The sequence below is a fragment of the Taudactylus pleione genome, unplaced genomic scaffold, assembly GCF_031769625.1.
Source record: "Taudactylus pleione unplaced genomic scaffold, aTauple2 ptg000387l, whole genome shotgun sequence".
NCBI classification, from domain to species: domain Eukaryota; kingdom Metazoa; phylum Chordata; class Amphibia; order Anura; family Myobatrachidae; genus Taudactylus; species Taudactylus pleione.
This window is the reverse complement of record NW_028284788.1, coordinates 395697-411973: the sequence shown is the minus strand read 5'-3', so window position 1 is coordinate 411973 and position 16277 is coordinate 395697. Positions and strand designations below refer to the sequence as shown.

The following is a 16277-nucleotide window of genomic DNA, read 5'->3' as shown; positions in this document are numbered from 1 at the left end:
AAGTGCCATTCTGGCCAGGTCAGGTCTCGCTCCTTCTGGGAAAGTGCAGCGCTTCCACAAATGAGCCCTACTACCACGGGACCCTATTCGGAAACAGGCAGCAGAACTCGCCAGACAGGGGCAGAGTTGGCTCCAGCCAGAAGACCGCACTGCTGCTAAGATTGTAGAGACGGTGGTTGTTGACCAGTGCATAAGAACCCTAAGGCTGAATATGCAGGGCTGGGTCATATACGCTGATCTTCAAAATCTAGAGGAATTAAGTACAGTGTTGGAGCGGTATGAGGCTGCAGGAAATATGACAAGAATGCCAGAAAAGAAACCATTGAATGAGCGACCCGTTAAGATGGCACCCCATTGGCCTGTGACCCCGACTGTCACCCCTCCTCAAGAAAACAACACTGGAGATGTCAGGGTCGTTTGCTATGATTGCAGAGATCCAGGTCATATAGAAAAATAGAGCCTATGAAGTGTGGGGTTGCTAGTATGGGCGCTACGTACCCTGCTTTTTGCATGATGGTACCCTTGGATCCCAGCTATTATAGACTCAGGGAGTGAGCTAACCCTGATCTCAGAAGCTGTCCTGCCCAGGGCAGTAGAACAGGTGCCAGGGTTAGTCGAAGTACTCTGCGTTCATGGATCCACAGAAAAGTGTTCTTGAGTGCGAGTGAGCTTCATCATAAAGGGGCGCACTTATGAGGTGGTCGCTGCGGTTGGTCCTAAGCTCTCCTATCCTATCATATTGGGACGCACTTTCCCAGGATTTGTTGAGCTCATAAAGGAACCACAGAGACAACACCAAGGTAAAGTCTCCAAGCCCCTAACTCCTAACTAATATTTGCAGAGATGTAATAACCAATCCAGAAGTTCCACTGGCGGACACCTTGTCAGCAAAACAGTGAAAAGAAGCAAAAGCATTAGTTTGCAATAATTTGGATGTTTTATCTTCCCTGTCAAATGTCGCACTGGCTCTTTGAGGGATACTTTGTCTGCGGGGCAGCAAAATAGAGCAGAACCCAGTGTCCACAAGAAAAGAAGGATGGTTGCTCCTCTGCCGGAGAACACCATGTTCTGGGGGTATGAGGAAGACACGCTTGGAAGGTGGTTAGGAAGGCTGAATGGCGTCGGACAACACAAAAGAATATGTGCCCTTCCCTTGGAAAAGCGAAAGGGGGGCATGTGTGGTGAGAGGGATTGTCTCCCACCTGAATTGCCCACATTCTGGTAGGATCAGCTCCCTCCAAGGGAGAGGATAACAAGATTGGAACATTCTGCACCTACAATAGAAGTTTGGAATTCTGGGTTTTCTGGGCTGCACAGCTCAAACTAGATTTCTAGAATTCAGCAGCACAGGAAGGGTTTAAAACTCCCACACACTTGATGCTCCTTGCTCCTGATGCTGGATAAGCTTGCCAGGTGATAGGCTTGGGGTGGTGGTTAGCATCTGGACGTCAGGACCTGGAGGGTCCACAGACATTAGCAGAAGGAGTGCTAAGACATTTACTTTTATGTTGTTTGCTTATTTTCTGTTGTGTGCTTGTGTGTGTCCAGTCCAATGCTCATGTATGCTAAGGTGCAGTGTCTGCTACCATTAAAAAGACACTGCTTCACCAAGTACCTGCTTTACAGTATTTTATTATTCTTGTGGCTATGTCTAGCGGAGGAAAGAATAACAAGAAAGCTGATGCTCCTACTCTGGAGTCTTGTAAGTCCTGCTCAGCGGGCTTAGCTCCAGAGGACCTCATTCAGGATGGTCTTTGTGCAACTTGTTCTGCAGCCCCAGGCCCATCAGCCCCAGTGTCTTCTCCTCAGGACCCACCCTGGGGTACCTTTTCACAGGTGCTGGCAAAAGTTTTGGACCATCTAGCAGTCCCCGTGGTAGCTCATCCTATGGGATGGCCACAGCAGGTGCTCCCTGCAAATAATTTGCCTGTCCCATGGGTATATGTACTTTCTACCTCAGTACAGAGTTTGGCGGATACCTCGACAGTGTTATCTTCCCAGTCCACCCAGCTATTAGATTCTGATGTATCATTTGGAGAGACAGAAGATGCAGACCTCTCACTTGGACTCCCTCTCGGGAGACGAGGAGCCTCCCTCTAAATTAAGTATAACTGCACTGGTGAGAGCTGTAAAATCTATCTGCAAATAGAAGAGGCAGAAAACGCTTCTAAGGCATTTTTAATACGACTGCCAAAAATTACCTTTTGTTGTTTAAAGAGTTTCCTCACTTTGACCAGCTATCTGATCACATGAGCGAGGCATGGCATATACCCAGTAAAAGGTTTCAGCTGCCTAAATAGTTAAGTTCCTTTTACCCTCTTCCCGTTACTGATTGCACTAAATATGAAGTCCCCCCAGCAGTGGATTCCCACGTAACATGTCTGGTCAAGAATGCTACCTTACCCATCCATACTCCAACCTCCTTGAAGAAAACTAAACTCTTAAAGGAGCTATTACTAATCATGCTAGGCTATGTCCTTGGTGGCAAAAGCCATTAAGAGTTGGGCAGAGGTCCCAGAAGAGACATTCCCCATTAATGTTTTGAGGGAACAGCTGTCCTACATACAGTATCTCACATTAGAGATGCAGCCTCTTATTTAGGTGAAGCAGCTGAACAAGTTTATCAGGGTGGCCAGGTTTCATATGGAAACCCTCTGCTCGGTTATCCTAGCTATGGAGCCTGGGGATTTTATGGTCTCACTGGACATTCAAGACTTTTACCTACATGTACCTATGGTGCCTTCTCATCAACAATATCTCCGGTTTGCTATACTTCAGCAGCATTACCAATTTCGGGCTCTTCCATTTGGGACCTCAACGGTCCCTCTGGTCATTACCAAGATCATGGCAGTTATGGGAGCCTTTCTTTGTTGTCTAGGGATCAGACTATTCCCATACTTGGACAATATCTTGCTGTTGGCCAGCTCCCCAGAGATTCTTCACCACCATCTACAGGTAACCATTGTCTTTCTACAAACGCATGGTTGGCTGATCAACTGGAAAAGTCTTCTCTGACATCTTCTCAAAGAATGGTACATTTGGAAGCCCTCTTGGACTCTCAGGTTCAGAGAATCTTCCTAACCACAGACAAGATCTCAATCCTACAGTACTGAGTGAGCAGTATTCTCTGCGGTTGTCGAGTGTCCATTCACTCTGCAATGCAGACCTTTGTATCAATGGTGTCCACCTTCAGCATGGTGGGGTTTGCTCAGTTTCACTCCAGTCCCCTACAACACCTGATCCTTTCCAGGTGGAATGGCTACCCCATCTGCTCAGATCTCAGAAGATGGGCTTCCCCCCGGAGGTTCGCCTGTCCCTAGCCTGGTGGCTACAGACATCCCATTTAGACAAGGGTTATCCCTTTTGGATCCAGGACTGGGCTCTCCTCACCACAGATGCAAACCTCTAAGGGTGGGGCGCAGTGACCGGCCAGCACTCTTTCCAGGGCTTACTATATAAATAAAGTCTCTAGTAGAGCACTCCACACTGCTGCTGCACATGACACCTACACCTTACAGCCCGGTGTTCCAAATCAACAAAATATAAATGGTGTATGCACACCTGTGTCATATATATATATATATATATATATATATATATCAGCGCTGTGTTTATATTGATCAAAAATACAGATATAAATGACTTCTATATGGCTTTAGGTAAAAAATGTATTCACAATTTGACAAAGTCAGAAATGGTATATTGCTGGCTCCAAAATATTCCAAAACACTTCACCTGCCCCATACAGGCAAAAATGCACTGTCCCAATAAAATTTTCCAACTGGCCAAAAAAAACTAATTAATACTAGTCCTCTTTGAAGAAATATCCAAACAGACAATTCTCCATAAAAAGCAAGAAGAATTCTTTAATGTAACAAAATGTCAAGATGAAAAAATAAAAAGAAAACACTGTATCCTTTAAAACACAAATCTTCTAAAAAAAAAACAAAACAGTCTCTTCCACTTCAATGGTATAAAATTTATGCACAGAAAACGAAGGGGTATCTTACCGGACCTGTGGGGGCCCATATGATGTAATCTGCTTTGCCTCTGTCGGTGAGTGTAGAGATATAGAAAAAATCCTATAGTACCTGATATACACAGGATGGTATTGCCTCTCAAGCGGTGGATGTTATGTAAAGCTCGGCTCTCACCCGAGACTGAACCGCTTCTCTATACACTCACCCCGGCTTGTTGTAAATCCAATAGGCAGGGTGGTATACTCGCGTCTCTTCACCCGCAGCTCCGGCTCTATGTATAATATGAATCTTCGTGGGTCCCGTCTATGCCAGTTCTCTAATAAAGTAATATTCTCGCGGCTCTCACCTGCGGCTCCGGCTTTATGTGTGTAGCGAATCTGCGTGGGTCCTGTCTATGCCGGTCCTCTGACTGAGCAATATGCTTGCAGCTCTCACCCGCGGCTGCAGTGTTATGTATGCTGCAAATCCATGTGGGTCCCGTCTGTACTGGTCTTTCCGACAGCTGCCCTTATCTTATTCTATGTGCCAGAAGTGGGAAAAAAATTTATCTATAACCTCCGTTTTTAGATCAACTCCAACGCGTTTCTACCCTCCACGGGTCTTTTTCAAGGCATAGTTGATCCAAAAACAGAGACTTCCTTATATAGCCCCACAAATCCGGTATGCAGATTGTCAGTGGTTATATAAAATACACATTACAGGACCCCGTTATGAGTCTCTGCTTACCAGGGCTGCTGGACCAATGTCAAGACAGTGTTACCAATCAATGTCCTGGAACTTCAAGCCATTTACAGAGCTCTCACTCTGGCTCAGGATATTCTTCAGGGCAGGCCAGTACAAGTACAGTCCGACATCGCCACAGCATTGGCCTACCTCAATCACCAATGAGGCATTCAAAGTCTGACAGCAATGGCAGAAGTGTCCCACATTTTCACATGGACTGAACACCATCTCCCAGCTGTATCCACAGTATTAATCCCAGGAATTCTCAATTGGGAAACTGATTCCCTCAGCCATCACAAACTGCATGCAGCAGAGTGGTCTCTACATCCAGAAGTCTTTCTGCTCCTAGTAGACAAATGGGGTCTACCGGATGTGGATCTCATGGTCTCAAGACACAACCACAAACTTCCAGTGTATGGATCCAGGAAAAGGGACCTCGGCACAGCCTTAGTGGACACATTGTCAGTGAATTGGACCTTCCATTTGTTGTACAATATCTCTTTCCTCCAATATCCCTGCTTCCCCGAGTTCTTCGAATGTTCAAGGAGGAATGAGTCACAATCCTGTCGATAGCTCCGGCTTGGCCCAGACTCCATTGGTACTCCGATCTCCTAAGTCTCTCCATAAACGTTCCTCTTCAACTTCCTTTATGAGTAGACCTGTTGTATCAGGGTCCAGGTCTACATCCAGACCTAGCCTGTCTGTCTTTTACAGCTTGGCTCTTGAGGCATCCCTCCTAACAGCTAAGGGATTTTCCAGCTCTGTGGTCCAGACCTTGCTCAGAGCACGTAAACCAGCCTCAGACAGAATCTATCACCAAATATGGCATATATATTTCCAAGGGTGTTCTCTGAGAAACTGACCCTCAATTTTTAAATTTCTAGAATACTTGCTTGTCTAGCATCTTTGAAAGTGCACGTCTCTGCTTTGTCCATCTGGTTCCAACACATAATTGCTCCACTAACGGATGTTCACACCTTCCTGCAAGGTGTTCTATATATACAACCTCCCTTTGTCCCTCCTGTGGCACCATGGGATTTGTCAGTGGTGCTACACGCACTTCAAGAACCTCCATTCGAACCCCTAGAATCAGTAGATGTCAAGTGGCTCACTGCGAAGACTCTGTTTCTTCTGGCTATGACATCTGCCCATAGGGATTTAGGGGTGCTTTTATGTCGCTCCCACTTTTTTTATTCTTTCATCAAGATAGGGCTGTTCTTCGAACACAGCCGGGCTTCCATCCCAAGATGGTTTCTTGTTTCCACGTAAATGAGGAAATTGTGGTTCCGGCCTTTCAATCGCCAGACCTTTCGGCAGTTGAGGCCTCTTTGGATGTAGTCCATGCTCTGAAGATCTATATGGACTGTACTGCTTCCATTAGGAAATCAGACTCCCTCTTTGTCCTATATGGATTCCGCAAGTAGGGATGACCAGCTAACAAACAGACTCTGGCCAGATGGATTTGCATGACTATCTCACAGGCATCTGCAGTTTCTCCTCCCACTCCCCATCACCACCCCCAAATGCTTACAGCCTGTCACTCACTCTGTGATTAAATCCTATGTGCGTGCGTAATCGCTGAGCGATTGCGCTCATGCTTAGTGCGGTGCATGTACAGTACTAAACAATTGGCTGATATGTGTATGTAATTTCAATTGCTGACACTGATGAAATCCTACCACCTTATCCAGCTATTCAGTTGTTTTTTCAGTACCTGCAGTGAGAAACATGGATATTGGAGCTAGGAGTGTTTTTTTATTTGACTTTATAGTTTCTTGTCTTTAAGGATAGCCTGAATCCCCTTATGGAATCAGGCAGCCACTCTGGGACCCTTCTTACAGAAGCTGCCTACCAGACATGGAGCCTGTATTCAGCTTTCAGGCCTTGCCACATCCCAGAAGCCATGGTCTTCCAGTACAGTCTACAAGGAGCAGCAATGGGTGGCCAGAGCAGCGGCGGACAGTTTTCTTGAACTAGAGAATTAACTCTGGTTCGAGGTACAGTGCTGGTGGGCAGCTGTGCTTCTGCTCTTGCCATGTTTGTCCTTTGTTCCATTTCAGCACCAGTGGACACCATCTTCCTAGTACTCCCTAGACAGGAGGCAGGGCTTAGGTTCCTCTTTTCACTTTCCCAGGTTGAAACGTCGGATGCTACTAGCCCTTTGGATTTCTACAGCAGGGATTGCTGAGGAGTAAGGCTAGTTTCAAGCCTGTAGTTATAGTTTAATTTATATAGTTAGTTGGCTTATTGTAAGTTAATTTTAAATTTAGTTTATTTAGATAAGTTTATTAGCCTTTGATTATATTTGCCAACTCTATTAGTATCTTTGTACCGTGTCTTAAGTTGTGGGCTCAGTCCCACTGGGAGTTAAAGTAAAAGAATAAAAACTGTGATGCTGTTACGATTGTTGGGGATCCGACACCCAAGAATCCCTGTAGAAGAGCGGTACAGACAAGGTGGAGGGAGAAGTTTATTAATTGCCCCGGAAAACTGGCTGAACGTCGGTAGAAGTCTTGTTGATGGTAAGAAGACACTAGTGGAGGCGTTTGCGCCAAGATATTTGTAGCAGTTGGCTAACTGGTGAAGATGAAGCTGGTGCCGTTGGCTTAGTGTCTGGGCGGAGCAGCAGAGGCCGAGGTAGTGGCTAGGGGCTGATGTTGTGGCTTCAGGCCGATGGAGCGGCTTGAGGCCGGTGTTGTTACCGAGGCCGATGTTGGGGCCAGAGCCCGATGATGTGGCTTGAGGCCGATATTGTGGCTAGAGCCCGATTTTGTGGCCTGAAGCCGATGTTGTGTCTTGAGTCCGATGTTGTGGATAGACGCCAAAGTGCGGGCTGTGGGAGAACAGCTGCTGAAGTGGCTAAGAAGCCAGGAATGCAGGCTGAGTGAGAATGGCTGCTAGAGTGGATAAGAAGCCGGGTATGCAGGGTGTGGGAGAACGGCTGCTGGAATGGCTAAGAACCCGGGTGGGCAGGCTGTGGAAGAACGGCTACTGGAGTGGCTAAGAAGCCGGGAAACAGTCCACGGTGAAATAGCTGGGAGAAAATAGCTGCCAATGCAGCTGAGCCGAGCGCTGTGAAATAAACGCTATAGCCAACAAGGCAGCTAGAATCCAGTGTGTAAAAATAGAGGAAGGACTTATCAAGTAACATGGGAGGAACCCAGCCCAGGTCTGAGCCGTCCCAATCTCCTGGGAGCAGATCCAGTGGGGAGAAGAGCAGGAGGATCTTGAGCCATGTGCAAGTCCTGGACTGGACTTGTAACAGATGTCTGCAACCAACCGTAGGTGAGTGTTTCCATCCCTATTGGTTCTCAGCCGCATCTGCCCCCACCCATTACAACTTCTCCCCCAGTGTTTACAGATGCCACAGTGGATACTGGCATTGCCTTGACAAATGGATGGACTGTTCAGGGTCTGATCCACTTTGGAAATATTGCTAGGTCCCTCCGGTTCCCGTAAACGTCAGATCCCTCCAGGTGTACATTTTCAGTGGGTTTATCCGATGAGGCAGAAGAATTTCTCTTGCAATGACGTCACTTAGTCCAGTCTTAGCAGGGGCCTGGGCAGCCAAGGCTAAAAAGGCCTGGTTGGACCAACAGTAACAAACTATACAGTTGGGGACTGACCCTTTGGACTTCCTGGGCCTCATTGACAACTGAAGAAGACCTCTATGTCGGTTATGCTTTTCTGGCTGTCATTTCCCTAATTTCTGGTCCACATTGTCCATTTCTGCAGGCAGAACCCTCTGGTTACAATCCTGGTAGGTGGGTACCGAATCCAAGAAGACACTGTAGATTATTTAATTTGTGGGGTAGACCATTTCTTCCAATGCCAAGTCACAGTTTCAGCCTTTCTGGGGTCCATACGGCCGTCCACACCCGACCATGGCATCCCGCATTCAGCATGACTCTTTCCTGGATATTGGAATTTACGAGAGTGGGAGCCCAACTACTCCTGTTCAGGGATATCTGGTTCTGGTTGTTTATGGATCTCTGGTTCAGGGCGTCCTTTCTCAAGGATATTGCTTCCATGGAAGGAGGGGAGATCCTTACATAACTTGACATCAGAGATGCCTATTTCCATGTTCCCATTTGGAAACAGGCTCACAAACTCTTCCGGTTTGCCATTGAGTTTGACTCTCAAGTTTGGGGTCTACCACCCCCAGAGTATTCACAAAGGTATTCACCCCAATGATCGCAATTACCATCATACCTTACTTAGATTATATTTTGATCAAAGCATCCTCATGGACTATTCTCAACAGTCAGTTGCTTGTGGTGGTATCCAGGTTGGAGTTGATGTCCATCCTGCAATGTCTGTAGTTACTGGGGAAGATTGTTGTGACTTTTCGAAGTAACATTTGCTTGCTTCTACTCCAGGGCTCAACAGCATCTTTTTCCTGCTCTGTTGGAGGAAATCAGACCTTTGTCTGAACAGGCAATGGTTCCCTGTATCTCTTCAGATCCGTCATTCCTTGATTTGGCTGTTTCGCTCCACCAACTAGTCCAAGGGTTGTACGTTTCTAATATAGGACTGTACTCTGGTGACGACTGATGTCAGTTTTTCAGGATGCAGAGCGGTGACAATATGATTCCAATACTAGGGTCTCTGGTCCAGGGAGGAGATCGCCCTTTCCGTCAATGTATTATAACTTTGGGTGATTTGGAATGTCTTGTTGCAGGCTCAGCTGTTCCTGCAGGGCAGACATCTACGGATCCATTTAGGCAATGCCACAGCTGTGGCTTCTATCAATTACCAGGGTTGGATAAGGAGTGAAGAGGCCATAGTGGAGACTTCTTGAATTATGCAGTGGATCAAGAGGTTCTCTACAGCCATTTCTGCCATCTTCATCCCAGGGATGGAGAGTGGGCTCTGCACCAGGACACATTCGATCTAATTATGGAGCGCTGGGATCTACCAGACATCAACCTTATGACATCCAGACTGAATGAGAAGTTGCCTCATTATGGAGTACGGTCCAGAGATCCTCAGATGGTCTTTGTGGATGCTTTCACCACAGACTGGTCTTTGAGGTTACTGTTCCCATCTTTTGCCATGATAACACCGTATCAAGAGAGAGATGGCCCATCTTTTCCTAATTGCTCCAGATTGGCCACAACGGGCATGGCTCTGTTGGTCAAACCTCCATGGAGGCTGCCACAGTTTGACAATCTTCTCACTCAAGGACCATTCCTACACCCAGATTTGCCTCAGGTCAGGTCTCTGCCTTATTACTTTTTCAGACAAGTCTGGCTTTACATTCAGATGTCAAGACGTTCATGCAATGGGTGATGCATGTGCAGCCAATGTATGTCCCACCTGTTCTCCCTTGGGACCTAAATGTAGTCTTGGCAGCTTCTTTCGAGCCTCTGGAGTCGGGAGATTTGCATTTAAAGTTGCTTTTCTTTTGGCCATTGCTTCTGCTCGGCGGGTCTCAGAATTGGTAACATTATCAGCCAGTTCCACTTTTCTGATTTTTCACTGTGACCATGCTGTGCTTTGTACTAGGCCATCTTTTCAGCCTAAGTTGTTTTATCGCTTCCATCTGATTTGAGAGATTGTTTTACTGGCTTCTTCTGATAGCCTTCCTGGATGTTGTCAGGGCGTTGCGGATTTATGTTGACCAAATTGCGTCGGTTCAGAAGTTGGAGTGTCTCTTGGTCCTCTATGATGTTTACTGGCATGGCTGGGCTGCATCCAAACAATTGGTGGCTTGCTAGATATTAAGCAAGCTTGCGTTGCTTTAGCTAAGCTGGATCCTGACCCTTCCCGGGTGCATTCTACTCAGGAATCAAGGCAGGGTGTCTTAGTTGAGCAACTGCACAGAGCAGCAACTTGGTCCTCTGTATACAACTTCACTAAGTTTTATCATTTCCACACATTTGTGGCAAAAGATTAAAGTTTTACTCGTAAGGTTTTGCACACGGCTCAGCCGTAGGGTTTTGCGCACTCAACCGCCTCTTGATGATTGCTTGTGGAAGATCCAGAGTCACAGTATCCTCCAGATAAGGCGAGAAAGGATATTTCTGTACTTACCGCCAAATTCCAGAGTCCATCTGGGGGATACTGTATTCACGCCTTGGTTGTGCCTTTGCCACAGTGTTTTGAATGTTGCAAAAAGCGAGCTCTTGCTCTGAATGAGGGCGGCCGCTTTTTTTTTAAGCCGGGCTCCTGGACGCTCGCTAAGCTGTGTGTGACCACCCACAGCTTTTGTGAGCGCCCAGGTGATGGTTGCGACCATCGGGCTTGTGACGAGACCCTTGTGGTAGGGTCTCGAGTGCTGCAAGCCCCAATGAGCTTCCTGCTCTAATAGAGCAGGAAGCTCACTACTGACATCACATCACATGTCAGTAGGGCTGCCCACAAACGGCAGGAATGCCTCCGTTTGTCCAGCCACCCCCCCTCCCCGCTTACAAAAGGGGCGAGCTGTCGATCAACATAGACAGCCGCCCCGGAGCGAGTGAATTTCTCACTTGCTACGGGTCTGGCGCGTGCGCAGTGCTACACCATCGACCCGTTTGCGAGCGCATAGCGCTTGCGAGCGGGTCTGAATGAGGCCCCGTGTACCTAATGCCAGGAGGCCCGCTTTAGAAGATAAGTACACAGACTATAATTTATTAAACTAAGATTAGTATGAGAAAGTACCCACAATGCTTAATGGATATACAAAAACAGAAATTGCATATAAAGCTTTTCACAGGCAATTAAAACAAAAGGGAGAAATAAGAGAAAGTTTTACTACATGTTCATAACTTTTTGCAGGGAGTTCCCAGAATTCTAGAACAGTCCTCCTATGTGAGATTGTCTCCCAATAGAATACAGTATATGGGAATACACTTTTTTTATCTAGGCAATTTTTAAACATTTCACAAGGTCCGAGGCATGAATCATATTCATTTACCTCTTTGCCAATAACTGTGTCCTAATTATGTTGCTTCTTGATTCTGTTTTAACTCTGACTGCACTTATCCATAGAAAGAAAAGGATGGGGAGAGCTCTTCAGTTAAGGAGGCACTAAAATACTGGCAAAAACTGCGTCATGATCTAGAGAGAGCCAGATTATTGACTGAACTAATTCGAAAGAGGGAGAAGCTAAAGAAAGAACAGGTAAATGACAAGAATTTACAGGTTGAATTTAATTGAATATTTTGAGTGGTATTCCTGTATTGTATCTCCCTGGAAATCACATGGTTGCTGTGCCCCCCTGCAGGAAAAAGAGCTACTGAGTCTAAGAATTATGAGTTTAGTTACGAGAAAAATATATATATAACCAAATAAAATGTACCGTGACTACGAGAAAAAACTAAATTGAAAATTTAAAAAAAAGAGAAAAGCGTTAATCAGTATATTTTATAACTGCACTAGCTAGCCGACATATCTTTAAATGTCGACTTGCCAACGGTGAATAAACACTTGGGCCACAACTGCAAAAATACAGGAACCAACAACAATCGAACAATCATACTCAAACAAGGTCATAGAGCAACCCTTGGCAGCCCAAAAATACTCAATCACTGATTTGATGGTGAGCATAATTAGATTCCATCCATATACGGACGAAAAAAGCACTGACTACCGAACATTCCCAGAAGAGATGCATAAAGGTACCACTGCTAGCACTACATTTAGGGCAGGTATTAGATGCTCGACCCCAAAATTTTACCAGACGGACAGGAGTTAAATATGTGCGGTGTAGAATAAACAAGTTGTATCTGCTGGAATCTAATAGAAGCTGTGGAGAATCGAGGAGAATGAAGGGCCTTATCCCAGATGTTATTATCTAAGGGTCCAACATCAGCCTCACATTTAATTTTTATATAATGTAAATTGTTGTCATGATGAGATGATAAAACATATGCGTATGAACATGAGAGAAACATGAGAGAGACTTACGAGGACCTAATGCCAGGAGGAATATCTTCAAAGAAGATACTTGAATGTTGGGTGGGTCCCACAGGAAACTGGGCCGATAAGGCATGTCTAAGCTGTAGGTATCTATAAAAGTATGAGTTAGTCAACTGATAGGTATCTCTTAACTGAGCAAAATGATCTTAGGGTTGCAGAGTCATATAATGGCCCGACGTGGCAATACCCCTAGATCTCCACACCAGATCTGTTTGTAAAGGAGCCAATTTAGGGAGAATGCTAGAGCTACATATGGAGATGTCCAGATCCAGCCCCTTGATTTTCAAAACTGTGGACGCCTGTTTCCATACTTGTAAGGCTTGCGTAAGCAAAGGAGGACCAGACCAGACAATGTTTCCCCCAGGCAAAGCCTGTAGAGGACTAAGGCTGGGAAAGACCTGGGAAACTAGAAAAACATGTAAGGCATTGGCTGAGATATCCTTAAGCCATATTCGTAAGTGTGCAACTGTGCCGCATAATAATACAGTCTAAAAAGGGGAAGGGCCAGGCCCCCCGCGTATCTACATCTGGTGAGGACATTTAACTAATACGGGTCGTCGATTCACCCAGACTAGTGAAGACAGAAGGCCATTCAACCTCCGGAAAAGGGAATGTTGCATTATATAATGATAATGATATCGTTCATATCGTGCATTTTCTATTCCCTTCCAACCCACCAACGGCCTGCGATGTGCGGTCACGTATGGACGAAAACAATATCGTCCATTGACCGTGCATGGAGGCCAACCTGTTCGATATCGACTAGGTTATATAGGGACCTGCAATTGTATATCGCGTGTCGCGTACTCGTCGTCGGTGGGTTGGTGGTGTGTTGGATGATCACTATCGATCATTCAGCATACCTGGAAGGTGCAGGTCCGTCAGTCAGCGATATCGTTATCACTGACTGATCATACTGTGTGTACGCACCTTAACTCTTCCAGCTACTGTAAGAGGGAGTTTGGGCCAGGAACAAATTTTATTCTTTAAATATAAAAAGAATGGTTCTATATTAGTTTATAAGTGCAGTATAATCATGTGGAGAATTAGTTACCCAAACACCCATATACTGTACTTAAAACGATTTACCAAACTCAAGGGTAGTGAAATTAAAGGAGTATCAGGTGGCTACCCTAAGGGGAAGAATAGAGGATTTATCCCAATTATTTTTGAGACCTGAGTACAATCCAAATTGATCCATAATTCGGAGAACATCAGACATAGCAGACACATAATTGCACAAAAATAATAAAAGATCATCTGCGTATAGAGCCACTTTATCCTCTATATCATGCAATTTGAATCCAATGTCGGGATGAGCTCGAAGGATACAAGCCAAGAGCTCTATGGCTAATGTAAATTTGGTTAGGGACAAAGGGCAACCCTGCCATGTACCCCAGGCCAGGGTAAAGAATGGGAATATAAACTCATTCACAGAGACCCTTGTGCTAGGATTAGTATAACGCAGTTGGACCCATTTTAAAAAAACTGCCAAATCCAAAGCTACGCATGACCTCCTATAGAAAGGGCCACTCCACAGAATCAAAAGCTGTAGTGGCGTCAAGTGACACAATTGGGAATATTCAATTGCCGGCGAAAAGACGTTATTGGCAATACTTTTTCGCCGATGACCTCATTTCGCCAGTCTGAATTTATCCCCGTATTCAATTATTCAAACTTCTCGCCAGTGCGAAAAGTCTATGCAAAAGACCCTGCGATAAGTTTTCACCTATTACTAGGTTTCGATAAAAAAGTGCATAATTGGGGTTTTGGGGTACAAACCTCCAGAAACCACCCAGCACCCCTTGGACAGACCCCCTAAGGCAAACTGTGTAAAAAAAAATATCTGTTTCCCCAAAAAAGTACTATAATTTTGGGGGCGAAAAAAACAAAAGTTGGGGTACAAACTTAAAAACTAGCAAAATAGAATCTGGGGGGGGGTCCGCAAGTATGTGGCAGGTGTTTTTTTGATTGCAGGTGCTTGCGGAAGGTGGATTTTTCAAGTTTTTTTAAAGTTTACATTAGCTACTTTAAAATGTTAGTACCCATTTTCATGTACCCCAAATTTGATGGGACTAATCATTTTTCCCTTAAAAAATTGCTAAATGCTTTTCTTCACCACTTTTTCTAAGGTGCAAAATAACAGCTATTGAGACCATTTAAACACCCCAAATACCTTCAGCAAGGCTATTTAGGGGTACCCATAGTGAACCCCCATGTCACAGCATCTTTTGGGGGGTATCAGGCTGATCTCCCCAAAAGTTTAGCTTGTTTCGAATTCGGCGAGTGCTGTTTTCGACCAATTTGATTACGGGGATACGCTGGGACGAGCGCAATACTTTTCCACTTAGAAACCCTGCGGTGTCGCCAGGTAACTACAATTAACGGAGCCTATGTGCCTGTGTAACCCCCGGCGCTGCTCCACACAGATGCCGGGGTAGCGGCCGCCTCCTTCCCCTGATTAGACCCGGTGTTGCTCCTTACAGATGCTGGGTAACTACAATAAAAGGCGCCTATGCTCCTGTGTAACCCCGGCACTGCTCCTCACAGATGCCGGGGTAATGGACACATAGCCGCTGCCCCCATCCCCTGATTAGACCCGGCGCTGCTCCATGCAGACGCTGGGTTATTAGAGTTAAAGGAGCTTGTGCTCCTGTGTAACCATGGCGCTGCTCCTCACAGACGCTGGGGAAGTGATCATACGGCCACCGCCCATCCCCTCATCTCCCCACCCCTTCACCCCCACCCCCTGATCAGACCCGGCGCTGCTCATTGCAGAAGCCGGGTTATTAAATTGAATGGAGCTTATGCTCCTGTGTAACCCTGGCGCTGCTCCTCACAGATTCCGGGGAAGTGATCATACAGCCACCGCCCACTCCCTCATCTCCCCACCCCCTCATCCACACCCCCTGATCAGACCCGGCGCTGCTCATTGCAGAAGCTGGGTTATTAAAATGAATGCAGCTTATGCTCTGTGTAACCCTGGCGCTGCTCCTCACAGATGCCGGGGAAGTGATCATACAGCCACCGCCCACCCCCTCATCTCCCCACCCCCTCATCCACACCCCCTGATCAGACCCGGTGCTGCCCTTGCAGACGCCGGGTTGTTAGAATTAAAGGAGTCTGTGCTCCAGTGTATCCCCGGCGCTGCTCCTCACAGATGCCGAGGAAGTGAACATACAGCCGCCGCCCGGAATCGGTATGAAATACCGCCGGCCGCATGATTTCCGGCAGCGGCAGCCCGACATCAGCAGGGTTCCGAAGAGCGGAAGCCCGACAGCGCTGGAAATCCCGATCGTGGATAGGTAAGTATTGTCTAACCTAACCCCCCTAACCCTAACCCTCCTTAGGAGTGCCTAACCCTAACCTCCCCCCCAAGTGCCTAACCCTAATCCCCCCTCTAAGTGCCTAACCCTAACCACCCCCTTCCCCGCTGCCTAAACCTAAGTCCCCCGGGAGGGTGCCTAACCCTAAGTCCCCCCATGGGGTGCCTAACCCTAACCCTCCCTCCCCCTAGCCTAACCCTAACCCTCCCGGGGGGTGCCTAATCTTAAGTCCCCTCCGGGAGCCCTAAACCTAACCCTCCCCCCCCCCCCCGCGGCTGTCCGATCGGGATGCCGGGTACCGGTCTGCCGGCGTCGGGAAAATGCCGGGCGTCTACATCTAGAT

The 16277-nt window shown here is 46.6% G+C and overlaps 1 protein-coding gene across 6 annotated transcripts in view; it reads left to right on the top strand.

Moving 5' to 3' along the window:
- The window catches only part of BRPF3 (bromodomain and PHD finger containing 3), a 331101-nt gene that overhangs the window by 118824 nt on the left and 196000 nt on the right, over positions 1 to 16277 (top strand). For all 6 annotated transcript variants that reach the window (XM_088445751.1, XM_088445752.1, XM_088445755.1 and 3 more), the window contains exon 4: positions 11679 to 11810. In XM_088445751.1, the coding sequence (XP_088301877.1) occupies positions 11679 to 11810 (132 nt within the window). The remainder of the gene's footprint in view (positions 1 to 11678; positions 11811 to 16277) is intronic.